Consider the following 27886-nt stretch of genomic DNA (forward strand, 5'->3'; position numbering starts at 1 on the left):
TCTGCACACATGATGCAGAGCGAAATTGGATCCGACTGAAAACAGTCACTCGCTCACAACAGGTAAAACCGGATCCCACTTCATGACTTAAAGCAGCTTGTACTTTACCTGTAGCTTCTCTTACATGTGAGTCCAGTGAGTTTCATTCCTTGCTGGGATACTGGGACCTGCTTGAATGCTTGCATTATCAGCCCCATTTAAGGAGGTATAAAGGTAACCCTTCTAAACTTATGTCTCTTCATACTAGTGTACAGGGCGCAGGAAAAGCAGAAAGAATCACCCTGCTCCATAAGTTTGAAGTGTTGCTTTGTGGACAAAGCAATTATACTTATTTACTTAAAAGAAGAAGATCTTCAGAATTAACAAATACGATTTCTTTAGAAATTAAACCTTGGACTATGTGGCTAATGATTTTCTCCAGCGCTATCAGAGCAAATATTTAAGAAAAAAGCATTTTACTACTAGAATCCATGTGAACATATGCCTAACGGCCACTTTGTTAGGCACACCTGTTCAGCGTAATACAAATATCTCAATGACTTCCAAAGTGTGGGCTGGGGCCCCCTGGTGGGCAGCAGTAATAGCAGAAACTCCGTTTGAAATTACTCCTAAGTATGTACAGTTAAGTGTTTATTGAAACATGTTTATTAATATAAAAAGCAAATTAAAACTTGTAATAGGGGTGGATTTTTTTTTTTGTGGTATTGCTCACCACTTTGAGCTAAATTCACTGCTATTGTATTGATTTTTTTTGTGTCCCAGTGGTAGGTGGGTCACATGTTGGTTTTAACTCTTTACATATGACTTGGTAGCATTAGCAATTTATAGCTAACGGACTGTGTCATTTGTTTTTTAAATTATATTATTAAGGAAAAAATATTTTAATCATAGTAAAAATTAAAATTAGGATTTTCTGTATTTTAAGTAGGCTGCAGCACTCTCAAATGTAGGAGTGGCTGAAGAATCAGCCTATCATATGGCAACAGCTTCCAAGATTTGGGTGTATAGACATGGTTAAGATGACCTGGTGCAGTTCAAACTGAGCAAACTTCAAACTGGGGTTGCTGCTACTAGGCGTTTAGTGATAGCTAGAAGAAGAAAAAATATCCAGTGAGCAGCATTTTCTGGGAGAAAACACCCTGTTGATACGAGATGACAGAGGAGAATGGCCAGACTGCATTGAGCTGATAGGAAGGCAACAGTAACTCAAAGAGCCACTGGCTGCAACCACAGTATGCAGAAGAGAATCTCTGAATGTGCACAACACATGAACTGTGAAGCCGATGGGCTACAGCACCTGGACAAGACCACAAATTCAGTTGGTGCCACTCCTTTCAGCTAAAGGGAATGGCACCAACTTTAATTCACACAAGCTCACCAACAGAAGAAGAATCTGTTGGGCATCACTTTATGACCACAGTGAGGCCGGGGTGGGGGGCGGGTTCATATAAAGTTCATTTATGTTATATGTTTTCATAAAGTTGCCACTTGTAATAAATTGGTATACAAACATTCAGATAAGTGCAGTCGATTAATGGGTATCTACAGGACACCATGGTGATAGCCTACTGGCATAATATAAAAAACAAGCATGTATAGTGGGTTATTGTAACGGATGCTGAGGTAGATCGTAAGATTGGAGCCAGACAGGTAAAACAATCAGTCTAGTAAAAACTTTCCCCTTGGTCCCTTATCATTTTGAGGTGGAGCATTATACTATATTCTACATTTTCTGTATTTCTTCCTTTAAAAAAACAAAACTAGGTTCTGACATTATTAAGTAAGCCTTGGGTGGTGAGTTATTGCTTTCCCCATGCTGCCTGTTAGTAAGTTCCTTCAGTAGCCTGTCCTCCCTTGGTCAAACTCTGTTACACATTACCTTTGAGAATGATGTTATCATCCCCACCATCCCCCACACAGAGCCAGTCTCTGAATGACACTTCCAACCACACAGCCATTCTGTTGGGCTGGCTACTCTTTACAACCACAGGCATTCTGCAGTGTACTATGTTATGCAATCTTTGTGCAAAGTCCATAACAAAAGAGCAGTTCATTTTATAGTAGTCATAACTAGAGATGGACCGATCCGATATCACGTATCGGTATCGGTCCGATACTGACCTAAATTACTGGATCAGATATTGGAGATAAATAAAAAATGTAATCCGATCCATTAAATATCACGAAAGCACCTCACAAAACTTGCGACATGGCGTAACTCAGCACGTTGGAGCAGTATGCGTCGCGTGATAGAGCGGCCGTGGCGTGCGAGACTTGTCTGAACTTATACAAAATGCAGCAAGATATTAAAAAACAGTTTTATTGATTAAAAACACACTATATCGGATTCATATCAGTATCGGCAGATATCCAAATATATGATATCGGTATCGGACATAAAAAAGTGGTATCGTGCCATCTCTAGTCATAACCCACCTGTACTCAATACCAACCTCTTTTTGTGAGAGTCTGCTTTGTGTGGTAATTTATTGCTTTCCAGTGTGCATATAAACATTATCAAAGGCAAGCAATACAAAGAAAAAAACAAAAAACAGGTGGCAGAGCAAATTTTAATGATTGATAATACTTGACTGCATCAGAGCGAGGATGATTGTTTCGGGAGTCATTGTGTTAAAAATATCTTTATGTGGTGGATCATGTTTGGGTAGGAGGGATCGTTTTGCCCCACTGGGCCAGCCCTGTGGGCAGCAGATGAGACTTGTGTGTATGTATGTGTGTGCTCTGCTGAGCTGTGAGCAGATGAGCCCCGCCAGGCAGCTTGCTCCAACTGTGGTCTGCACATACTCCAGTCTAAAAGCTTGTCTCTTCTATTTGCTCCAGATGATGCCTTGGATTTAGCTGGCCCACATGAGTGATATGAATAAGGCACTGGACGAGATACACACTTCTCAAAGCCTCGGACAGAAAGCAGAGATTTTTCAGAGTGACAAGGGTAATGTGAGTGAGTTTCCCAGCGCAGAACTCTTCCCGTTGCAAGAGCCTTTAATAACACCAAATAAACAGAAGATCAGCATTAAACTCTGCAGGGGGAACAGGTAGGTCTCATTTTCCTTTATGCTTGACAAGAAGTTTGTTTATAAAATTTAATCAGGCTGGTTTAATTTGCACTAAACCACAAGAAGTGTATTCTACTCTACACTTTACAGTGTAAGCTGCCTTGCACAAGAATAGCACAGTCTTATTTGCAGAAGAGGTAGATCTCTGTTTAAAAGCTGCAATGTGTAGTGCAGTGCAACATTTAATATTAACTTTAAGAGAGATAAGATGATAACATAATAATTGTTAACTATTTTGTACTAAAGAAATGTATGTTAAAATACACCTCATACCATGCAACCATACTGAAATCTAATTTATTCTTACTTTATCATAGCATTTAGTCATTAAAAAAGAACTCTTTGTATGCATGTCTTGTCACATCCTTTAATCTGAACTACTTCAAACAGGTGGGGTGGAGTTATATGTCCTAAGGGTGGTCTCTTTATGGGGGTTTCTTCCTCTTGTGGGGGATATTTCACTCCTTTATGACCTCAAAATGATGTCAACAGTACACATAAGTAGGGCTGGGCCATATTATACCGTTCACGGTAATACCGGTATAATGTTAGGCAACGATAGGAAAATGAAATATCGCGATAGAATGGGAGTAAAACGCGCATGCGCAGTGCCTTTGTTTTCATACGCACATGGCCGATTGTTGAGTGAAACAGATGAACCAGAATTGGTTTGTAAAAATGGTGCAACTTCCGTGATGTGGAACTGGTTTGGTGTTTGTCCGTCAGATACACAACAAAGCACATTTTTTTGCAGAACATGCAAGCAGCCGTTGTTATTGTCATATTTGTCGGACTAAGATGCTCTTAAATCTGGGAGTAATCTGGGTCCTAAACTCCGTATACTTCAGGTCAAACAACACTGCAGCATCACTTAGAGTTAAAAACTGTCTAAATTCTTTCATCTTTAATAAAACGATCAGCATTGCTGCTTTACCAGGTGTAACTATAAAGTTTAACTTCCAGGCATCCATGAAAACAAAAGTTATTACATTTAACGGAGTTAGAAGTTAGCAGGAAGCTAGCGGAAGTTAGCTCGCTAGTTTCGCTAGTTACCTAAGCATGATATTGCATGTTCTGACCGAGAGATTTCTGAAAAAAATCAAACGTACAGCTCTGCTATCACTTCCAACATAAATGAAGACAGGAAACTAAACAGCAGTGACGTTTGTAGGGTTACTGAAGTTGGGCTAGCTGGTATATAATGATGTGCTATGTGATCGCTAGCGATACAGCTATGTTAGCATAACATAAACAGTGAAGCTGGAGGACGAACACTAACACTTTTCCACTTATAAAAGTTAACGTGAAGGTTCTTCATGGTTAGAGACAAATGCAATCGCATGGCAGGATGCTGTAAACGGACCAAACTTCAGTCAGGAGAACAACTGAGATAATCCATCCACAATACGAGGTTAGTCATTAATATACTGCAACAACATGGGAATAAAACAGCTGCCAGAGAATTCAACATTAATGAATCAATGGTACAGAAGTGGAGGAAGCAAGAAGAATGGGTTTAATAAAGTTTGATTTATCTGACTGCTTTGTTTCGCTTAATGTGCCTTATAATCCCGTGCACCTTATGGTCCGAAAAATGCGTACTGCACACTGCAGTTTAATGTTGCAAAGCACCTATTTTTAACTTCAGTGGATATTATATATGGTTATGATCAGGATATGTCAGCCCATTTCTACTGGAAATGCCTTTTGGTTAAACTTTCAGCAAGGAATTTGCATTTGCACTGTTACATTTTTATAAAGCTTTAATGTACATAAAAACCAGCTTCTTGTTTAAGTGAAAATAAATGGAAGGTTGTCTTTTTGCGCTAGTAATGTTGTGGAGTTGTATTTTGTCTCGCATCAATTATATCGTCGGTTATATCGTTATCGCAAATTTTCAAATATATATCGTGATAAATATTTTTGGCCATATCGCCCTGCTCTACACATAAGGCTTAGAAATAAACCTTTGAATGTGAGTTTTGGTGATGTGGTGAAAGCAGGCACCCGGTAGTAAAAAATGTGAATTATGTTTGTTAGAGGAGAATGGAGCCATGCCTTTTGTTTTGGTCAGATCTCCCTATGCCTTCACCCAAGAAATGACTCATTACAATGTTGAAGCATCTGTTATATGACAGATAACATGTGCTTCATACAACTCTTCTGTGAAGCTGTTTTATATTATGGCTGAGTCATCAAAATATGCTTGTTGCCTGAAAATTTACACAGTTTTGCTTCATTGAAGTTTGTTTCTGTCTCTTGTTTCTTTGTTTTTGTCCTTCAGGAGCACTAAAGAGAGCGAGGCATCATTCTCTTCCCCTCTTCCTGAGCTTCTCACCTCAACCCTGAACCCTCTTGTTTCTGAATGTTTATTACCATGGACCAAAAGCTGTACATCTCAGGTTAGTGTCATATTGACAGTTTTTGGTCCATGATTATCATGATACAAGACCTGTGTCATGTCCACTTAGATGTTTTATTTCACGTACTCACTTAATGCTGATTTTTAAGTGGATCAAATGTCAGAAAACAAAATTGCACAACATTTTGTTAAAGTTGAATAATTGAAAAAATGCAATATTTAGCTTGCTGAAGTCATCTGACCTTAGCACCATATGAATGGTCCAACCGGTTATGTGAGTAAGGAAATTAGTTGCTGTCAGGAGTTAAAAATGCTGTGTCAGCATGCTTAGATAAGCCACAAAGTCTGTGATTTTATGTTTTCAATCTCAGGTTTTTATACCGTAGTATTTGAAAGCAGCAGCCACCACAAAATGGACAATGGGTGTTTTACATCACCTTTAGATTTTTCAGAAGAACTTTTATGGTTTACAATTATCAGGTCTGGAGCCTAACAGCACTATTGTTTGTTTTAGCACAGGGTGTGTGATTACTTTGCACTGAAAATCAGGAAGTACCTACTGATGCTGAAAAACTCAGTAGTTAAAACTTGTGTGTTGGTAGCATAGAATTCTTGACTAGTTTGAAAATGTTGTTAGTCTTATGCAAAGAACCATGGCCTAAAATAATGTAATGTGAAGTGCTGCATTATAATATAGTGCATTAAGTTGTGGATTTAAGTTGTTTTATATAGTGAGCAAGATAGATGTACATAGTTTATTTGCAGCTTATTGTAGGACAGCAGAATTATGCTGGCAGGACTTTTTTTCTGTCAGTAAAAATCCTTAAAGTATTTTTCTGCAATTTTAACGTTTATTCCTCTCAGATTTTCCCCCACTTTAGTCTCACAGGCTATTTGGATGACTACTGAGACTACGTATAGACAATGACCATTTTTTCCCCATAATTAAAGTATTTTTGCCTTGTTAACACTACAAACAAGCTACAACAAATTGTACAGATGCAAGGAATTGATAGCTTATGAAGACTTTCTTTTCTCCTCTTTTTTAGTCAGTTCATACAACTCAGCAGAAAACTTTTTTTTATCAAGCAAAGCAAAAATTGATTTGTTGTTGACTATGCATTTTTAAAACTCACTGGCACATTCAGAAACAAGAGCACATTCATTGCTTTGGGAAGCTAGCAATCATTGGTCTGCCTCAAATGTGAAGTGAGTTTGCCTATATATTTTCCAGGGCTGTTAAATTAGTTTGGTTTGCCAACCAAAAGCCCCTATACTCTAAGCTGGAGTTGACTGTTTCTCATTATCATTGTGGTGTGTGTGTGTGTGTGTGTGTGTGTGTGTGTGTGTGTGTGTGTGTGTGTGTGTGTGTGTGTAGCAGCGGGGGTCGCCTCACAGCAATGACTCATCGGAAAACATAAAAATTATAGCACTGTGCACTCACCAGCAGCTATCAGCAGCATAGCTGCTGGTAAGTGTGAGCCCTTTATCTATGTGTTTATGTGTCTGTTGCCGTTGATGAAATATATGCACAGAAATGCATGGTTTAGTCTTTTAAGCTAAGTGTCTAGAGTTAATATTGGGACAATGGTGCTGCAAGTGAATTGTTTAAAAAAAACTGTGAATATATGATTGAAGTGCAGGCATTGCACTGCATTAAGCACTTAATGCCTAGAGTATTGTAAATGATGCATGAGTTTTTGAGACTACGTCATCAGCATATTAAATGTGATACAAATTCAAGCTCATATATTCAAATTACTAATTTATTTATTTATTACAAAATTGTCCGAAGGTCAAATAAACACTTGTTTCTGGGAATTATTTCATAGTTCAGGCTTTACTGGGTCAACTGTTTCAGTCCATTTTTTTCTACATAGTTCCCTATTTTCAGATTAATTGGGCAACTGAGTTAAGCAGTTTCATGGACAGGTGAAACCTGTTTCCTCATTATTATGTGACACATTAAACAGATAAAAGATCAGGAGTTGACTCAAAAATAAGGAATTTAAATTTGATAGCTGTTCACTGGTGTTCTCAATATGAGTTTCAAAGACATGTTAATGAAAGTGAAGGATGCCATTATTAGACTGAAAATAAAATTATTTTATCAGAGCGAGAGAGAGAAACAGTTCGCTCTCTGCAAATCAAGTTAAAGGGAACCTGTTGTAGTCATTTTCAAGACCATATTTTCATTCTTTTATTTTTCCATCAAAGCTATAAGGACATCCTCGCATTGGCATTAAATAGATTCAAGAGTAGAGAGAAATTGTTGGAAACCAAATGTTTAAAGAAGTGTCAGTTCTTAGGTTTTGCTTACACTGGCCTCATTATTTAAAACTTGGCCAATAGTGTAACACCAGCAGTATATCCATGTGCTTATTCTTAGTCTCACCAGGATCCTTGGGAAGATAAAGACAGTATGTTAGGCTGAACAGCTGTTTTTATGTCACTGTCCTAATGGCACAGCATGGTGACCTCCTTTTAGAGGCACTCAAAAAGCCAATGACATCATTGTTCCAACTGTGCTGCACTTGTCCCCTCATCCACCATTCACCCGCAAAATTGTCCATTTGGCTTCCCAGTGAGCCTTTCTGGGTAGTAATTTTTATCATCAATCATAATTATCTAAAGATAATAATATTCCTCTAGAGATGGCATTCGATTATAAAACAGGCAGCCAAGGAAACTGATACTGAGTCTCGCCATTGTGGTACTTCTCTAACTTACCACATTTTCTCTTAATTGAATGGTTTTGCAGAATTGTGGCAAGACCCAATGCTTGACATCGCTTTGTTTAGCACTGCTGTTGTGCTTTCATTGTATTTTAAAAAAACAAGCAAAAAATTGATTATGACTCCACAAGAAAGAAATAGAGTTGTAAATGAATGAATTACAGAGGTAATGTCACGGCGGGGTGCGCCGGTGTGAAGAATGAGGTAGACCCAAGAGCAGACACGGTGAGCAGACACTCAAAATACTGGGTCAAACTGACCCAGAACCGTGACAGGTAATACGAAAATATTGTTTACCTTGTGATTTCTTGGACTAATGTTTATAATGGTGAACAAATTTCCTATGCTGCCTCAGCAGTTTCTGACATATAGTTCATAGCATGAATGTGTGATAGATTTGCAGCATGTTGAGGGTGTTGCCTGTCCCTCGCCCTGACAGCTGCAATGTGCTCCAGCCCCACCAGAACTCTGAACTGGATAAACAGAAGGTAATGAATGGATGGATGGATCCAAAAAATAAAATAAAATGTAAAAAAGCAGAAGCTGTTCCTTTTTCCTTGCAACCTAACAAGTAACAAAGTAACATAGCGATGAAACATGGACAGCGGGGTCCTTGCTTTGCACTAAAAATCTCCCTTCCCAGAGGTTAGCATGCACTATATACCTTCATATATGCACCACTGGCCTGCTGCATCGCTGGCTGTTGTCTTACTCTGACAGAGCCTGCAAGGGGTCTTGTCTGAAACAGCTATGGTCAAGGACAATGTGTCTGGCGCTAGCTTTGTTATGGGAGTTGTGGCGACTCTGTTATCATTCTGGGTCCATTAATTCCAATTCATTTTAGCAGCGTGATAACTAGCAGCGTCTGCTTGTCTGTGCTCTCACAAGTCAATGTACTGTGTTTCCAGATAAACATGAAGTCTGTTGTTGCCAGTTCTTCTTTTCCTGTGTGTTCTCGTGAGAGCGTGAGAGTACAGTAACTTTAGCCAAACCGCCATGTTTCATGCTATGAGGGTAAATGTGATGAAATATAGCGATGAGAAGAGATACAAGAAATTTATTGTAGATGCAGAAAATTAAATTCTTTTTCAAGGATTTAAGAAGTCACAGCTTTATCTCAGTGTAGGAGAAGCTCCCAGGTTGTGTCACGCAGAGAACTATACCTAAAACTACCATTTTAAAAAAGTATTTTATCAGTTTTACCCCTTAGCTGTAAAAGGCTGATGGCATAATGTCATCGCCCCTCCAGGTAGGCAGGCAGGGTCTCAAGGTCAGAGGTTTTTTTTTAATGAAACATAAACTGTATTTAATCATGAATCCACACATTACCTTGAAGTTGACCAGATATCCAACAATAACACATCAGTATGTGTGTGACTTTTATCAGATAATGAATTCCAGCATCCTGGAAGTTTGCAACTGTTTCCTCCTTTCAGATGAATGCACAAATCATAGTGGGTGTAATTTGTGAAATGAAAAGTCTAATAGAGTCTAGTTATGTACTCACTGGCCACTTTTTTTTAGGCACACCTTGCTTGTAGTGGGTTGGAGGCTTTGGCCTTCAAAACTGCCTGAATTACTCATGGCACAGATGCCAGAAACATTCCTCAAAATGTAATATTTTGACTTAATAGCATTAGAAAGCTGCAGATTAGTCGACTTCACATCTAGCCTTTTAGATTGAGATCTTGTCACATTTGAGTACAGTGAATTTATCACGTTCAAGAATTGTGATCACTGTGGTCATAAAGGGATGGACACGGTCAGCAAAATACTCAGTTGGGTTTGATGAAATGAGTTTCAATGATCCTTATCTTGCCCAAAGTTAAGAAATGTATCCCATGCCATTACAGCAGTCTGAACTACTGACACTTTGCCATTTGATGTGCTCTTCTGCTGCTGGCGCCCCTCTGCCTTATGGTTTAACATTGTTGTGCATTCAAACAATGCATACTTGTTTTATAACCAGTGATTCTTTGCTTTCCTGTCTGCTTGAAGCAGTCTGCCACTCTCCTCTAATCTTTGATATCATCAAGGCACTTTCTCCTGGAGAACTTCTGCCCACTGGCTATTTTCGTATCGGACCACTCTCTCTAAACTTTAGCTGTGGTTTTTTTGTAAAAGCCCAGTAGATCAGCAGTTTCTTAACTACTTATAGCAGCCAGTCTCACACCAATAACAATGTGACATTCAGAGTCATTTAAAGTCACCAGGCAGGTTATAAATGTTATTCACAGATTTTAACAGTTTTCAACATTTTAAAATGAGAAAACAACTAATTTGAGATCTGATGTACTTTTATGGATCTACATTAACCTAGTTTTTATGAGCTTGTTTTTGTAGTTTTGTGGTTTTGATAGCTACTCATTTCCAAATTCCTTGTCTCAGAAGGAAACTGAACATTGATAATTAGCAAGAATATATTCATGCTTGTGAATGTTCTCTATAAAAAAAAAAGTGGATCAGAGACTAAAAATAGCAGTGTAGTGTCTGGCTACAAAGTAAGAATGAAAAAATATGATACATGTGCTTTCTGGGAAATTCTTCAGCTTCTTGTTTTGGTTTTACATTATCGCTAGGCTAAAATTGCTCTTTTTAAAAATAAATATTTAACGTTTCTTTGGCCTTGGGCTGTATATTTTAACTGTGTTCACCATGAGAAACATTTTACTTTGAGAAACTCCCTTTCTAAAAGGAAAGAAAAGGAAAGAGATTTTACATCCCCAAGGACAGAGGAGGAGTTTGTGCTGTGGTGAGGAAACAACATTTGGTTTCTAACACTTGCAATTTGATGAATCACACTGTTAGCACTGGAACGGCTCAGAAAAGAAATATATATAAACTATTTTTAATACTATCATATTATATCCAACTATAATTTATACATTAGCCTTACTTTCAATTACTATGCATGGATATTTCTTTTCATAGTTAATTGTGCAGGTAAGGCAGAAGCATGAATTTCCATGCAAGAAGAGTCACGTTGCCTGCCATCACACCTCTTTGTCTGCAGAAGCGGGTAGGAATCTTATATGGATTTGTTTTTGTATTGTCTCCCTCCCTGTTAGCGAAGGGCTGCTTTTTGTTTCTGTTTAGTGTTCTAAATTTAAGCTGTTTTTCCAGATGGTGCTGGATTAGATCTGGTCTCCCGTGACCACTATGTAAAGGCTTACAATGTTTAAAACTTCTCAAAGATTTAATCTTCATAAATGTTCTGCTCACATATGGTGTTCACAGTGCTTCGGCTGTGCTATTGTTACTTATTTAAATTGAGATATTTGCAGTACTTTGTTAAAAAAAATAATTGTACCATAAAACACATTCTTGCTATTAATTATACATCAATACTACAGTAGCCTTTTGAAGATGTTAAGATGTATTAAAAGCAGAAAGTAGCCTGCACTTTCATATCACAAATGGAATCTGGTGAAGTGTCACTTTTCTTTAATATGGAATATCAGTGCTGAACAAGGGAAAGCAGGGATGTTCATACTTTAATTTAGACATCAGTACAAAGTGTTTCAGTATCTTATAGGATGTATCTAATTAAAATGTAGACTGTTCACAAGCAAAACCACAATTACATATTTTTAAGTTTAATGTGAAATACCTGAGCCCAGTCCTCTAGCAGCCACTGTAATTTACAAAGTAGCAACTACAGCTTCCCAGCAGGCTTATCAGTGTTGGCTGATAACATTTGGCTAGTGTTCTAATTCATCTCCTTATTGTTGCACACTGACTCCACCGGTCTAAAAAATACTTTCCAAATGATCTAATTCCTTCTAGGTCTCGGGACAATAGTAACGTTTTGGATATGTAATCTTATAAGTGATGATCCAGTTGTAAACAGGTTTACCTACCAGAAAGGAGGTTTTATAATAATTTAAAACTCTTTATTTTCAAGTTTTATTTTAGTGGATAGCTAAGAGAACTATTCTCTGTCGTTTTCTTATATAGACGAGGCTGGAGGCCAACTTTTTACCACCACTCAGTGATATAGCTGCAGCTGTGGGAGTGCACTTCAAGGTTTAACCAGAGAAGGCTAATTGGTAAAATGGATCACTCTGTCCTGTCCTTGAGATAAGAAGGTCTAATAGAGAAGTTTATGTTCAATAAGACTATATTTAGTGCTGCATACCCAGTATCTGGACTTAGTCTTCCTGTTCCAGACTCTTTTTTTTTCTTTTTTACTTTTCATCACAGACCTTTATGACACAGCACGATGTGTTCTCACCCTTGTGATACAACTCTTGAAATCAACAGCCTTGTTGCCATCATAGTTTGATAAATGCAGCTTATATTGGGAAATTGTGCCAGTGTATCCTCAACAGTAATTTGGTGGATCAGTAGTGGCTCACCACCTATTCATATGTGTAAGTAAGTATACATATACGTGTATAAATAGTAAGGTTGCCTTAATTTGGACTTACTATGCAGATTTTTTAAGTGAATTGAAAATTTTACTATTCCAACTTGAAAAGAAAATAGCTGTCTCAGTGCACCACATGCACTGATCAGACAGACTACTGGCAGTTGAAGTTAGTAGCAATGACCATTATTACCGTTATTCACATTTATGTGGATTTAACTTTTATAAATCAGAACTATATATAGGGAAACCATGATAGCAGTTTTTGTGTGGCAGCATCAGTTTTTTTTTAGCTTTAATTCATTCAGATAAATATAAGATCAAACTCAAAGTCTTCACACATGTAAATGCACTTCTGAAAATATTTTGATTGCTGCACTTTTCATAGCATCACTTTAACTGGCATCTCCTCTCCTTATAACTGTACCCATAACTTTTGCTATACTGAGTAAATTGATACTTTTAGTTAGGCAGTCGTGGCACTTTCTTATTTTCCATAGGAGAAAAATATTCTCCAGGTAATTTTCTCTGTTTTTGCACACTGTAACACATAAGTTGTACTTGATTGGCATGACAGACATGAAGGAAAACATAAATGTTTTCCAGATGAAAACATGTGGGCTTTTGCATCAAGGTTACCTGCTCATGGCTGCAACTCTGTGTTTACTGATAAAGGCATCAATGGCTCCTGCAGCAGGGTGTGTGGCCTTGTCTTTTATTGGAAACACTTTACTAATGATTAACGGTACTGGCAAATCATGCAACATAATTAGTTTATAGTAGTCAAACTAAATGCACGAGTTATTATTTAATGAATTATTTTCTGTTTTAAATTAAAAAAAACCCACTGTTTTTTGTGTCTCATGGTTCAGATAAAATTACCCTTTTGAAGGGTATATTTACTCATTGTATATACTGCATCTTGTCGTCCAACCTAAACTGTTCATGAAAGCAACTTTCTGCTGAGTAATGCAAACATAAAGCACATCTGCAATGCTAATGGCCCACAAAGACTCCTTCGCCTCTGACAGACCCTACCCTGTTCTCGGTGAAATCTGATACCCAGATGATTTGATTTGGCCAATTTTCAGAAAGCCACATCCTTGAAGCAACTCAGCTAAAGCCCCTGATACAGTCACCTCCAGCAGTGCAGTAAATGCACATCTTATTAAAATCAGTGAACTATATATATATATGAACTACAATGAACAAATCAATTTGTTGCGTATGATTTTGCACTTTATTATCAATTCTTCTCTTTTCCTTTTATTCAGGTAAAAACCATTTTAGAAAACAAACCTGTAGTGCTAATATGCAGCAATGACTACATTAAACAATGAGTGATGAAATAAACCATTCTTAAAAGATAGTTCTCTTATACTCACTTCGTGACCTGATTGATTACAAAGTGGTTTACACTAAGAGGTGATGTCATAGGTGGAGGGCCCATTTGCTGAACCTCACTCAGCCCTGTTGAAAAGCTCTGACCTATCTCTACAGAAAAGGTGTCAGGCTTTTCCTGTCCAGGTTTAAGCTACCAATTGACCTCACTCAGAGAAAAGAGACAGCCATTTGGTCTTTGCTCCTACACTTTCCATACCTGCCTCTGACAGCTTTAGACTGACTTGAACCAGCACCTTTGTAATTGCTCTTGGGCTCACACAGGGCATTATGTAGGAGATCTGCTTGCCTTGGGTGTGTGCATGTCAATTCTAAGGGGGTTGGAGCCATGTGACTCTCTCTCTCCACCCTCTAGTAAATAAGCAGATTGATCTCTGGCTTCCTGACTCTTAGTGGTGAGAAAAGGAGGCAGGTGATTTGGTATCGAGCACCAGTGATACACATATGTGGATTCAGAAAAGAAATCTGCTGAGAGGGAGTTTTATCTAATTGCCTAATTTCAGCTTCACTGTGGCACAGAGCAAGATAAGGAGAGAGCGAGAGGAAGGCTGCTTGTGACAGCTGACACTTGCTGCGCTGTCTGATGAGAGTGTTTATATTTCTCACAAAAGCTCTCATTTGCGATGCTTTGTACTCAGCCATGTTTTGGCTACAGAACTAGCCCAAACTCAATACTATGCTTGGCTCCAAACAAGCGGGTAAGTTCCTGTTTAATGTGTCTTGTGTTCTTTGTGTTTCTCTGCAGGCTTGAGTCTTTATATTCTGTTTTCTGCCTTGTAGGACATTTGTGTTGTGTCTTTTTTTTCTTACCTATTATGTTGTTCAAATAGGCAAATGAGCTACCTGTTTACTATACGAAGGTGAAACTGATTGGGTTGTATGGTACTTATAACACAATCCTTTACAGTATGTCCAATCTGAAAACATAACTTATGTATCTTTAAAAGTCACTAACGTCTCTCACTGCTTGCCTGAAATGGTTGTTAATTTAATGTTTCTGCTTCAGGTAATTAAAGTTTATAGTGAAGATAATACCAGCAAAGCTGTAGAAGTTCCTTCTGATGTAACTGCCCAGGATGTATGTCAGCTGTTTGTCTTGAAGAATCACTGCATTGATGATCACGCCTGGACACTTTTTGAACACCTCTCCCATCTAGGAATAGGTAAGATGATGCTGTAACAGCTACCCAGTTATTTACATCATACTAAATTTAAAAACAATGATGGCAAAAAATTATTTGCAGCATTTTCAGTCAAGTTTACCCATAAGTCTTGCAATAATCCTATCAAAATGATTCTTTTTCTTTTTAACACTCCGTTTCAAGGTTTTGAAAAAATCAGTTGTGCTTTTCAATGCAGTTAAAACTCACAAATATCAGCTTGATCTCAGCACTTTAGTTCTAACAATGAAGGATGAAAAAATACACCAATAAGCCGTACCACTAAAACCACTAACATTGGAACCTGTTGATATGTTTTGTTGTAAGTGGACCTTTTTATAAAGGCTAAATTGCCATGTCTAGGTAACTAGACCCGGACATATCCAAAGCAGGAGGTCTTTGTTTTTACACTTTGCAGTGTGCAATAACTACCCAGAGTGGTCTAAGGAAGGACAAGTGGGAAACTGGTGACTGGGGAATGAGGCCAAGGTTAAATGATGCTTATGATGTCAAAAAGAAGAGCTACAACAAACAAACAACAACAAATTCCTGAATGTCTCAACACTAGTTATGATAAGCTGTCAGAAAGAAGGACACAGAATAAATAATGTTATGTAACCATGGACTATGACTGTAACTGTAATTATTTATATAACACGGTACTTTATTATTTACTGTTAGATACTGTATTTGTATACAATATACAATTATCCATCTATGTGTGCGTGTACATGTGAATTTGCCAGGGATACACCTAATTTGCTGTAGATGAGAACACATATTTAGCCATTTTTAGACAAACTAGTTTCATCATTTGTTTCATCATTTGGTAATCTGTTCTGTAGATGTTGTCAGTGAGTGTGGGTTTTGTTTATTAAGCATTTTTTTAACCTGAATTAAATCAAGATTGTTGTCAGTAACAAGTATATTCATCTGATAACCTTCTTGCACTGATATTTATTCAACTTACACTGCTGGCTGAATGCAATATGTCTTCCAGTTATTCAACAATCAGTTAAAATTCTAGGAAATAATTAAGTTCTAGGAAATAACTGTTTATGTTGTACCTCTTGTACCTCTTGCCATGCCCATAGCTGGAGGTTACACATTAATGTAAGGTTAATAATCAAACTCTTTTCCTCAATGCAACTTTTGCTGGGGAATCATTTTCAGAGATTACTCTATTTTTCAAGAACATTTAATTCCATGTCCTCAACCTTGCTTTGACCTGATTCTAGATAGTATATTTTAATAAGAGGGAAAACAAAGAACAGGAAAAACAGCAACAGCAAAACAGGTTAACATGTCATTTCTTTGTTCTTGCTCTCACTAGAAAGAGCTCTGGAAGACCATGAGTACGTTATGGAAGTACTTTCAAGCTGGGCGATGGACACAGACAGCCGGTTGTATTTTAGGAAGAATTATGCTAAATATGAATTCTTTAGGAAACCACTGGTGAGTTAGTAATTATACAATTCTATGTATATATATCTATAGTCATACACAGCAAGTCTCTTTGTACTAGCCCAAAATTATGTGGGTGGAAGAAGTTAATAACTGATGTCTCTTTCATATTCATAGGACTTTTTCCCAGATCACATGGTTTCCATATCGAGTGAAACCAATGGGATGGTGGATCACTGTGACCTTATACAGGTATCAGGTTCTTAGGTTCTTTATGTTTGCACTGCACTCTCTCTGCCCTGTAGTGGAGATTGTTACTGTGATTATTTAATGCACACACCCAACTAAGAACAAATATTCCTCTACCCAACGCAGACCTTTCTGAATTCCAGCACTTGTCCTGAGATCCATGGATACCTTCACGCCAAAGAGCAAAGCAGGAAGTCTTGGAAGAAGTCTTATTTTGTTTTGCGGCGGTCAGGGCTTTATTTCTCCAATAAGGGGACTTCCAAGGTTTGTAGAACAAAATAACTTGTCCACAGAATGTATTATGAATTATGGGAAAATCACAGGTTGTTTAAAAAAACATATTATTAAGTGGGCTATTCCATACAACCAATCTTATTGCATTACACCAGTTCATTTTCTAAAAATCCACATCTGTACATTGGACGAGGGGTACTTTACAGAAGAAAGATATAGGATGAAAAATGCATTGTTCCAAATGGAAAACTATACTGTTGTTTAAATTTCTAGGGATTGATACACGACCTCTGTTTGTGCATTTTGGGCCACCTCTTCATGTTCTGGCTACATCTCACTCATGTTGCGAGAGGAGAGTGAAACAGGTTGAGCTGGATTTTCATTAGGTCAGCTGGCACAGCAGCCATGCAGAAACTGTACTCACAATGCTGCTGACAATTGAAGCTTATACCTAGCCACCAGGCACGCCAACACATCCACTTTTCAACTCCTTTCATTTTCTACAACAGTAGACCTTTTGTTGTTAAGTGCAGGTTGACCTTGGCAAGGCGCCCACTTTTAGTCTATCGTGTTTACTCTTCTTCTTTGGTTTTGGTCAGATGTTTGCTAGTCAGTTACCACAGACACTAATGACTGTGGCGTAACATTAAAAAAAGACATAGGAATAGTGAGTCACATGAAAGCAGGACAATGAAAGTCTGTGAGGGTTTTTTTTTTTTTGTAAAGTTATCCTTGAAACAAAATAGCTATTGATACCATCTCAATACAGCCGCTATCAACATATCTAAATTTATCCTTATCTTTTGGTTACATTAAGAGAGTAACCACACCCAGAATGGTTGATAATGTGTTATTATTAGATGAAAATGTACTGTTTACCCATCATATACAATCATCCAAAGCATGCTTTGACATAAATGTAGATATCATTTATCGTTTACTCTTGTAAAACAAATATGTTATGGTCTTTTAATTACATTGCAATCCAAAGATAACATGAATTGCTTAAATCCTGTCTTTGGAAAATAGCTCATTTTGAAATCAACCCTAGCAACACGACAGTTCACCACAACAATATTGCAGAGAAGCTTTATATTGTAAATTAAAGACCCTACAATGTTGTAGGAGAACTCCTCAAAATCCACTATGACCAAGCACTTGGCAACAGTGAAGAGGAAGAACTCTGTTTTACTGTTTAACTGGAAAAAAATCTACAACTAAGCAGGCTCAAGGATGGGTAACCATGTAACTCAACTGCAAAGAAGATCATAGATACAACATACAATTCAAACTACTGGAGAACAATGTAATAAGTTAATATCTGTTTGGTAAATGAGAAGAAGTGTTCCCAGCATGTGGATTCTATGACAGCATAGTAATAGGTCATTCAGGGTCACCTGATTCAGGAGTGGAGTCTGATAACTAAAGGCCCTACCTCCCAAAGAACGTTTACTCTTGGAAACTCTAGGAATAAAAAACAAAAATGACCCCATGGGTTGTTTTTCTTCAAAATCTTTAAAATGCAAAGTTGTAATATATTCATATTCCAGGTATTCCTCATAAAATATGTTTGTAACATGAGGCCATTTGCATTTTTATTTATTTTTTCATTAATTAAAAAAAAAATGCAGTTTTTGTATCACTACCCCACTCTTCCACAAGTGGGGTCAAAAATGACCCCAAGCAGTTCCTATGGAATCTTTTATGAAACTTTCATTCTTAGCAACTCCAACCGTCCCACTTACATGGATGGATCAAGAATTAATTTTTACACAGTAACATACATGATTTATAGTCAGGGCTGCACATAAGTGGTCCGCAGGTGCGCATTCGCTGTCAAAATAAAAGTATTCCCGGAAATTCAGAGAATATGTGCCTCTTTTGTGGTGGAGATAGTAATTGCTTACGAGCTTGCTTCTTCGACATCTTTAAGAGTTCTGAACAAATGTCCGTCCTCCTCCAGAACATCTAATGTACGCAAACGAGTGTTCCAACTTCTTATCTGGTACGCGTCTTTTATTTTGACAGCAAATGCGCACCTGAGGACCATTTATGTGCAGCTCTGTTTATAGTTTCCTGTGCATTTCAAACATTGTCCTTTCTGATGTTTTTTTTATTTTTTATATTTAAAGTAACATGGCTGCTATGAGGCCAGCTAGGATCCCTGTGGACCTTGCCCTACAAATGATCCAGGACAGATGGGATGAAGAGCCCATCTGTGGCATTGACTCAGAATCTGACATCTCAGATATAGAGGACCCAGACTATTGTCCCCCCCTCTGAACAAGGCCAGTCAGATACAGAGGAGTCCTCTGATGAGTCCTCTGAAGAGGAAATGGATATTGAGTCTAACAGAATGAGCCCCTCTTACTGCTCTAGCCACAATATTCTGAATTAGTAGGCCAGGGCTTGCATCTGGGTCTAGTACTGTCTCCCCAATAGATGCGTGGAAGATGTTCATGTCTGATAATATAATAGAAGAGGTGCTGACATGCACAAACACGGAGGCACGAAGAGTAGCAACCGACAGGGGAAAAGAGTGGAAAAATGTAATCAAACAAAAGCTCCTGGCCTTCATTTGATTGACCATTCTTGCAGGAAGTGAGAAGAACTGGGATGTACCAGTCGGTGTGGTTTTGGGAGTCCTCTGCATAACCCATTGTACAAGGCCACTATGTCAATTCAAAGATTTAAAGATATTCGCCGTTTCTTGCACTTTGATGACAAGAGGACCAGAGCCTACTGACTGAAAACAAATCACAACCGAGTTTATAGCAAAATGCATTGTTTCTATTTGGGGTCATTTTTGACCCCACTCGTGGAAGAGTGTAGGTATTGGTAGGTTGTGTATCCAAGGGTTAAGTAAGAGTGGACCATGAAGCATCCAGAGGCTAGACTGGCCTTCTTGCAATCCAGACTTGCCACCCACTAAAAGCATTTGGTGCATTATGATACTGAAAATATGGCACAGATGCAAGCTTTTGAGTAGCTGACTTTCTGTATTAAGACAGAGTGGAAAAAACATTTTGCTTTTCAAATATGATCTCAGTTTCCAAACTCGTGTTGCTGACATGGAATTTAAAATGTGAATATTTTTAAATATATACAAGTTTTTCCTTTTTAAGACTTTTAATTATTTTGTAATTTTCAATTATTTTAGTATTTCATTTTTTTTGCATTTGTGATCACATCAAAAAAACCACAGAAATGTTCAAATACAGATACACTCAGCACTCACCTGAGATGTTCCTGTGTTCCAGGTATAGACATGAAGGCTTAAGATTGTTTCATGTGCTGTTTTATACTTCACACCTCCAGTCCATACCTGTTCTGTACCTTTGACTTATTATGACCTCTCTGTGTTTAACAGGAACCAAGACATCTCCAGTTCTTTGCTGACTTCAGTGACAGTGATGTCTACACTGTTTTGGCAGCCAAAAAACTACATGGGGCACCTACAGAATTTGGCTTCTGTGTGAAGGTAAGAGCAGTACTGTAACTGATGTTGTTACTATAAAACAGAGACATGCCAAAACTGTATAGAAGGAGCAGATGCACGCTGATTCACAGGGCTGTTTTGTTTTCTTCCAACTTCTCACCTCAGTCCACAAAATGCAGTTCTGCCCGGGACTTGAAGCTGCTTTGTGCAGATGACGAGCAGACCAGGACCTGCTGGATTACAGCCATGCGCTTGTTAAAGGTTGGCTTGCTGATAAATAACTCTGGGTGATATCTAAGAGTAGGAATGCTGAGTCAGTGTTTGAATCAGATTTAGCTTTGGGAGGAGGTCAAGGGAAGCTTTTGAGTGATGCTGGAAGATCACTCCCACTCTTGATAGAAGCAGCATGTGTTCATTGTCTGGATATAATCTGGATACAATTTAGAGCATTACTCACCCCTGCTAGTCCACAAATTATATACACAGTGCATTGCAACATATTTACTTGTACCTGCCATTTGTAATCACTACACCATTGGTCTGGAAGGATTATGGGTTAACACACAACAAATGTTTGGATTAAATTGCACAATTTTAATCACTTCTTTTTTCCTGTGTTTTAGTTTGGGATGCAACTTTACCAAAATTTCATTCAGCCACACCAGAAGCAAAAAGCCTCACCAATGGTTAGTTAATGTTTTTCTTGTTTTAGTAATTATACTAGCTTTATATTTTATTATTTTGTCTCATATGTGGCAAGTTACCTGTTTTTAAAGCTACTTTAAACACAATTTTGTGTGAACCAGTGGGTTAGTGTGGCAACCCTACATGGACCTTTTCACTGCAGACGTTTTGACTTGTCACAGTAAGCAAACAGCGGGTGAAATAATAATGGTTCACTTCAATTTTGTGTCCCAGTAACCCTTGACAGTAAAACGCCATCCACAAAAGCAAGACTTAAGTAGAATCTAGCCATCACCTATACACCTTTTGCTTTTCTTAGTGTGACTCCTATGAAGTATTTCTATAACTGACAAACTTTCAGTTTTCTTCAATAATAAGGAACCTTTTAAAAAGCTTTATTTGCCCAAGTTAAGCTCATGCTTTTGTTGCTCTAGCCCACAATCCTGATAGCGCAGAATCTACAGCCTACAAAATTCAAACAAACAGATAACATTAGCAAACAGTTAGGAAGTACAGTATTATATTTAGCAGGTAAAAAGTTATCAGATTCTACGAAAGCTAAAAAATAAAGTGCACTGGACATACATTCATTTGGTGAAATATAAAACTCCAAAATGATGCCCCTCTGTCTGGTGTAGCTTGAAAGAAACAAAAGTAACATGAGCCAGCAAATAGTGGTGTAGCAATATAATTGTATGGAGCAAATGAGGAATCTGCGGTGTCCCAGAATAGCCTTAGACTGTGCTGAGAGTATTTTTGCAACAGCAGACACAGTCTATTTATGGGTAATGAACATGTTCATGAACTACTCGCTTTCTAAAAATACATAGTGATCAGCTGTCCACAGATTTAACAACTTGTCACCTCTTCTCTAGTGTTGGAGTGTCATGTGTTGCCAATAACTTTACTGAGAGGATTTGCTAGAAAGACAGGAGAATAAATGAATATCTTAAATGCAATGTCAGGCTATTTAGACAAACTAGAATACTAGATTACTGCTTCATTGCACTGAGTTAAAAACAAAGCCCTGCTCTTATGCTGATTAGCACATTTATAAGTAATAGGATTTATCTTTATATCATTTCAAGTGCAGCACTGTTAATAGGAGGGGCTTTAAAAGTAATAATTTTGTTTTAGCTACTTAAATTGCAAACTTACTGGCCAGCATGGAGATGAATCTAGTATTTCTTTGTAATCCTGAAGAAGAATTTTCTTAGGTGTGTTTGCAGTTTTATTTAGAGACACTCACTATATTGCAGCTTAATGTCTAACTTGTGCCCAAGTGTAATTCCTTTCAAAACCTCTCTAATCCCTTTTCAGTTGAGTTTTGTGTGTGTGTGTGTGTGTGTGTGTGTGTGTGTGTGTGTGTGTGTGTGTGTGTGTGTGTGTGTGTGTGTGTGTGTCTGGAATCATCTAGAAAATATGAAGATGGAGTCATGTTACTCAAACACTAGATGGCAATGCAATACCACAAGGCAGCAGAAGTAAATCTACTCCCTTTTCATAGTACAAAATAGAGAGTGAACCAAAATAATTGCAAGAATTTGGGGTATTTTGAATTACACATCACGTGACTTGAATTTAGTTTTATATGACCACATATACAGGTGTGTGAAAAGTCCTGAAAAAATGTATTAATATTTTAAAATACACATCAGTGCAAACTGTGCCATTTCAGAGAAGCATATCAGAGAACTCTCTGGTGGCTATGGACTTTTCTGGCCAAAAGAGTCGGGTGATCGAGAACCCATCTGAGGTGCTCTCAGTAGCTGTAGAGGAAGGCTTGTCGTGGAGGGTAAGTCTTAATGTCTCTTAATCTGGTTCTATTAACAGAAAGAAAGCATAAAATTTAGGCTAATAACTAATAATGCTTCACTTTAGTTTAAACATCTTTCTGTTGTTTTATTCATTGAATATCTTCAAATAATATGTTAAATTTAATAATATTTCCCAAAAGTAAATGCGACTGTCAAGCGTGAGAAAATCTTAATGCCTCAAGCAACTTGCAAATGAGCTAGAATGTTATGCAAAATGAAACATCATAAATTAACTATGTATTAACATTATTTTCACTCATTAGTTGTAATTCTCTTCGCCCACAGAGGAAAAGCTGCCACCGCTTGAGTGGTCATGGGAGCCCTTCCACAGCCCAGAGCTCTGTGCTAAACATAGGTGTGTGAAACATCAATTTCACTTTTTTAATGTACAACTGAAAGATATTTTCTGACGTAGCATCTCTGCTTCAGCTATCCACGTGGCTCAGCCGTGGTTTCATGGCAAACTGTCTCGTGAAGAGTCTCACCGTCTAATTGCTCAACAGGGTCTTATTGATGGGTAAACAGTTATACACTTCTATTTGTGCTTTGGCTCATTTAAGACATTAAATTTGATTTGCAGATATATATATATATATATATATATATATATATATATATATATATATATATATATATACATATATATATATATATATATAATTTTTTCATCAACATGAGCATGTTTGCACTAAAGCAAAGCAACACAATATTCTCTAATGTGATGTAATTTACCATATGAGGCAGTTCACTTCGTCCGTTTAATGTTGGTAAGTCTTTATAATGACTGCTATACTTTTTATTCTCTTTGTTTCAGAGTGTTTCTTCTGAGGGACAGCCAGAGCAACCCTAAGACATTTGTACTTTCACTGTGCTATATGCAAAAAATTAAACATTTTCAAATATTACCAGTGAGTATAATTAACCATTTGAAAATTACTGTGCAAAGGTTTTAGGTTCAAAAATAAAGTGGTTCTTGATTACAAAAAAAGAACCCCTAAAATATTTTTCCCTTTATTCATTCATGACCTTCATACAACAGAAAGGAGATAACTGTATTGAATATATTTGCATTCGAAACGCAGTGTACCTTGGTAAACTTACAGCCGTTTCAAAGTACTCGGCACGTGGGTTATTTTAAGCATCCTCAAAAACTTGCCACAGTTCTTCTGATGAGTCAGGCTGTCTCGGTGTTTTCCTGGACATTAACAACTAGCATCCTCTGTAGAATAGCACAGCAGAATAAATTTTGGACTAATCAGATAAGATACCTGATTATACCTGGAACAACTGAATTACCTATAACTTTTGCATAGTACATAGTATTTTTGCATGTTTTTCATTAATCTCTGAAAAATTATCTGAAATATTTAAACTCATTTGCACCAAGTCACCTGTTTTTTGTGTGTCATTCATTTCTACATGGATTTGTATATGTCTGTGTGTATGCTTCATTGTAGGTGGACGATGAAGGAGAGTTGTTTTACAGTCTTGATGATGGTCAAACACGGTTCACTGACTTGATCCAGTTGGTGGATTTTTACCAGCTAAACCGTGGGGTGCTTCCATGCAAGCTCAGACATCACTGTGCTCGGATAACCCTGTGAACAAGGGACCCAAAAGACAGCTGAGGTCCCACATGCACCTTAATTCCTGGTTCTTCTGGAGAAACACAATGGTGTTTTTGTGCCTTGGAAAAAAAAAAGATAAATAGTTGTTTTCATAATGTGGTACATGACTCAACCTTATTTTTTCTTATTCAGAAAAAGGTGAATTTCACAATAAAATAAATAACTACTGGTGCTGAAGATCATGTGGATTACGTTTTGGCCCGTTAATGTATTGGTGTAAGTATGTGGTGGTAGTAGTTGAGATACAGCAGCAGGAATTTGAGTGTTCATTGAAAATAATCCAGCAGAACGTGTGCTGCAGTATGTATAGAGCAAAAGTGCTGTAAATATGTGACATTTACGGTCTGTTAAAAGTAAATGATGACTGAATCCCTACAAGGACATGCTTGTGGAAACCTGTAGTATGGCTCTACACTGTCAAGTCTGGGAACAACTAAGCTATTATTATACTAAGCTATTTTTTTTGCTAGGTATTCGTATTTTTTAAGAAAGTTACTCATTTTTTTTGTTTGTTTCTTTTTTTAATTTGAAGTGATAAAATTACCTCTGAGCAAGTTTCACTGCGCATGCCTTACAAGGGATTGGCAAAGAGCTGTAATGCCCCGGTGAAGAGGTTCCAACCTCACTGACTTTGCATTGTGCACTGCATAAACTATATAGATACAGTTATGATTAAGTGAACCGTTTGTATCCATGGAATCAGTGAAAAAGTTCCCCTGAAGTAAGAGCAATGAAATAAATGCTAAAGATTTTTTTTCTTTACATGTAATCAGAAATGACTGATATTTGAATTCACTGTAAATTGAAATTTAGGTTTTGTAATTTCCCGAGATTCAGGCAGACAATTTGCAACACCTGGGCTGATTGTATTTTTTGACGTTATAGCCACATCTGTGGATATACGGTGTCAGATACTTTTTTTTTTTTTAAATGATGTTAGTCCTTCTAACATTGACATTCAGCTTCATACAATCTTTTTTTTTTTTGTAACAGCAACAATGTAAGAACAAGGTATTTTAAATCACAGTGGCTGGACAACAGTGCATTGAAATGCAGTTTTGTAAATAAACTCATATAAACCTGTCTGTTGTAAGGTGTGATTTTTGTATGATTGTTTTGGTTGTTTTAACAACAGGCTGCAAGGCAAACACATGGCTTGTTAAACCACCATAAAGTAGGTCGAATTGATGCTTAGAAATTCACTTAATGTTTATACATGGTCTGTACATAATTTTTATTGCTGGCTATGCATATACCTGTAAAGATAAGATCTGGTATTGTGTGCAGGAACCACTATGCTAACAAACTCACCCTTTCTTTAAATAGCAGTAACATATGACAGTACACTGGAACAATATATTATTGTCTTTTTGAGTAATATAGGGCATACAGGGTTATCATATAAATGCAGTTAAACTTGAGCAAAGTATAAGATTCCTCCTGAGCCGACTCATCAGCACACAGAGGGGTGCTGCTCTGGTCAGAAAGATTTTTATTGTGCCAACGTACATCGTGATTTTCTAATGGAATCCAGCTCAGAGTTAAATTTAGCCACACTATATAGTCTGCATATGGCTCTCGTCAGGCTAATACTGTCTGGAATTAATTATTGAACTTTTGGGGCAATATATATATATATATGTAATTTATTTTCTCTCAACAGCACTGGCTGATTTTTACAACCACTAGATGGTACTAGAAGCATTTTACTTTTGCTTGTGGAAGTTTATGTTTGAAATAATAGGTCAGGTGCAATCCTAGTTACATAATACATATACAGTTTGTGATAAAGATGCTATTTGGGGTTGTGTAAAATTAAAGTTGCTTAAGACATAGAAGTAAGACACTTTAATTATTGAATATCATTAACTGTTATTGCATTAATCTGCTAATAATGCTAAAATGCATGAAGAAATATCGAAATGTTGATATATATTGCAATAATTCAATGAATTTTACACTGACTGGATGCCACTGACTGCCTTTATACACCAGTGGTTAGTGAATTAATATCAGTTTCAAGTAATGTATTTGAGGTAATTATGTCACCTACAATTGACTTTAAAGGATTAATAGAATTAGAAAAATTTAGCAAAGGATAAGGGATCGCGACGGCTGTGCAGTAAATGAAACAGAACAAAATTGTCTCGAAGCATCTGTGTTAAACAATCTTCTCTGTTGTGATACAAACACATTGCCCCCATACCTCCCCTGTTCTACTTCAGTAGCACATTTTGAAACAGTGCGCACATCCAAGGGAGATGAGTGCACACAGAGAAGTCTTAAATGCACCCCTGCTTCCGAGGTCTTGTGCTAAATGTTGTTTTGGATGTATTCCTGCCATTGATCGGAGTCTGGCTGGAGGGGGAGAGATGGCAGCTGGGAGAGACTGCGCTTCCTTTAATGAATTCATCCTCCTCTATCCTGCCCAAACGGCCTGTGGATACACCATCTCTCCCAGTAAAGAAAACCTCTCTGCCATGTCTTGGCCCTCATGGACAACCACCAGTGTTCCTAACACTTCATGCTACTGCACTGAATTTACTCCTGCGTGCACTTTTACTCTTATGACTTCAGGTTTTGTACTTGAGAACTGTCAACTTTGCTCTGTTCTTAAATGACCCTCATGTTGCATTCCCCAAGTCTGGATTCAAATATCTGATTTCAGCCAGTTACTGATTATCTCCAATGAAATGAAGACCTTGCTGTTTGCTTTGCTCTTGATCAACAAAAGGGCATTATCTCAGCTTGGTTTTGAGTCCAGGCAGAGTCTATAACGAAATGAAAATAGTTTTGTTTCAGGGATGCGTAACAGTTAGAGGCTTTAACTGTTCTTTTGCAAAAGGAATTCCCATCATAAATATCTAAAGCTAGAAGCAAATCCAGAAGCACTATGGTGGCTACAGTGGACTTAAGCAGCAATAATTATGGGTCAGTTTGAAAGAAAAACTATGAAATATATGGCATTATTACAGATACAGGGTAAAATACATATTAAAATATGTTGGACTCCTTGTTTTACTTATATTGAATAATTTACAATATTTAGACTGAGTGTTATTTGGTCTCTAGTGTTTTTGCTCTTTCTGTATGTTAATGTTGTGAAGAGGAAAATTATTCTTAGTAAAAATAAATAAAATAATTGTCATTTTAAATAAAATCAGAAGCTGTTGGGGTCATGCAAAAAGATAGGACTGGTAACTATAAAGCTATATATGTTTATTAGAGAGTATGCAGACTGGCTCATGTAGATGGTTTTAAATAGTAACCAGCTTTAGATTAAATTCTATTAACTTATTATTAGTTGTTAAGATGGTATTTGTTCTT

General features: G+C 37.4%; 1 protein-coding gene across 4 annotated transcripts; it reads left to right on the forward strand.

The window, feature by feature from the left end:
* Window positions 1-92: 92 nt before the first annotated feature.
* On the forward strand, window positions 93-25633 carry grb14 (growth factor receptor-bound protein 14). 4 transcript variants are annotated; one of them, XM_085384993.1, is made up of 15 exons: window positions 93-213; window positions 2842-3056; window positions 5362-5479; window positions 14951-15107; window positions 16438-16559; window positions 16686-16760; window positions 16884-17021; window positions 20362-20472; window positions 20596-20691; window positions 21054-21116; window positions 22793-22909; window positions 23217-23286; window positions 23361-23448; window positions 23746-23839; window positions 24389-25633. In XM_085384993.1, exons 2-15 carry the CDS (start codon window positions 2869-2871, stop codon window positions 24533-24535), a joined length of 1584 nt encoding a protein of 527 aa, XP_085241119.1. In that variant the 5' UTR covers window positions 93-213; window positions 2842-2868; the 3' UTR covers window positions 24536-25633. The 4 variants fall into 4 exon arrangements, 3 of the variants coding, with proteins under 3 accessions (XP_085241119.1, XP_085241120.1, XP_085241121.1); XR_014907936.1 differs by lacking the exon at window positions 23361-23448 and having other exon boundaries at window positions 24389-24526; XM_085384994.1 differs by lacking the exon at window positions 93-213 and having other exon boundaries at window positions 2774-3056.
* Window positions 25634-27886: the final 2253 nt, after the last annotated feature.

The sequence above is a fragment of the Rhamphochromis longiceps genome, linkage group LG16 (assembly GCF_057381845.1).
Source record: "Rhamphochromis longiceps isolate RC_006_pf linkage group LG16, R_longiceps_female_GT1.1, whole genome shotgun sequence".
NCBI lineage: Eukaryota > Metazoa > Chordata > Actinopteri > Cichliformes > Cichlidae > Rhamphochromis > Rhamphochromis longiceps.

What these genes read in the sequence shown, in the direction of transcription:
- grb14 (XM_085384993.1), top strand. Translation starts at nt 2,869, where the DNA reads ATGAGTGATATGAATAAGGCACTGGACGAGATACACACTTCTCAAAGC. An exon ending in AAACTCTGCAGGGGGAACAG is followed by an intron (nt 3,057 to 5,361) that starts GTAGGTCTCATT and finishes TTTGTCCTTCAG; the next exon opens with GAGCACTAAAGAGAGCGAGG. An exon ending in AATTCTTTAGGAAACCACTG is followed by an intron (nt 16,560 to 16,685) that starts GTGAGTTAGTAA and finishes TCATATTCATAG; the next exon opens with GACTTTTTCCCAGATCACAT.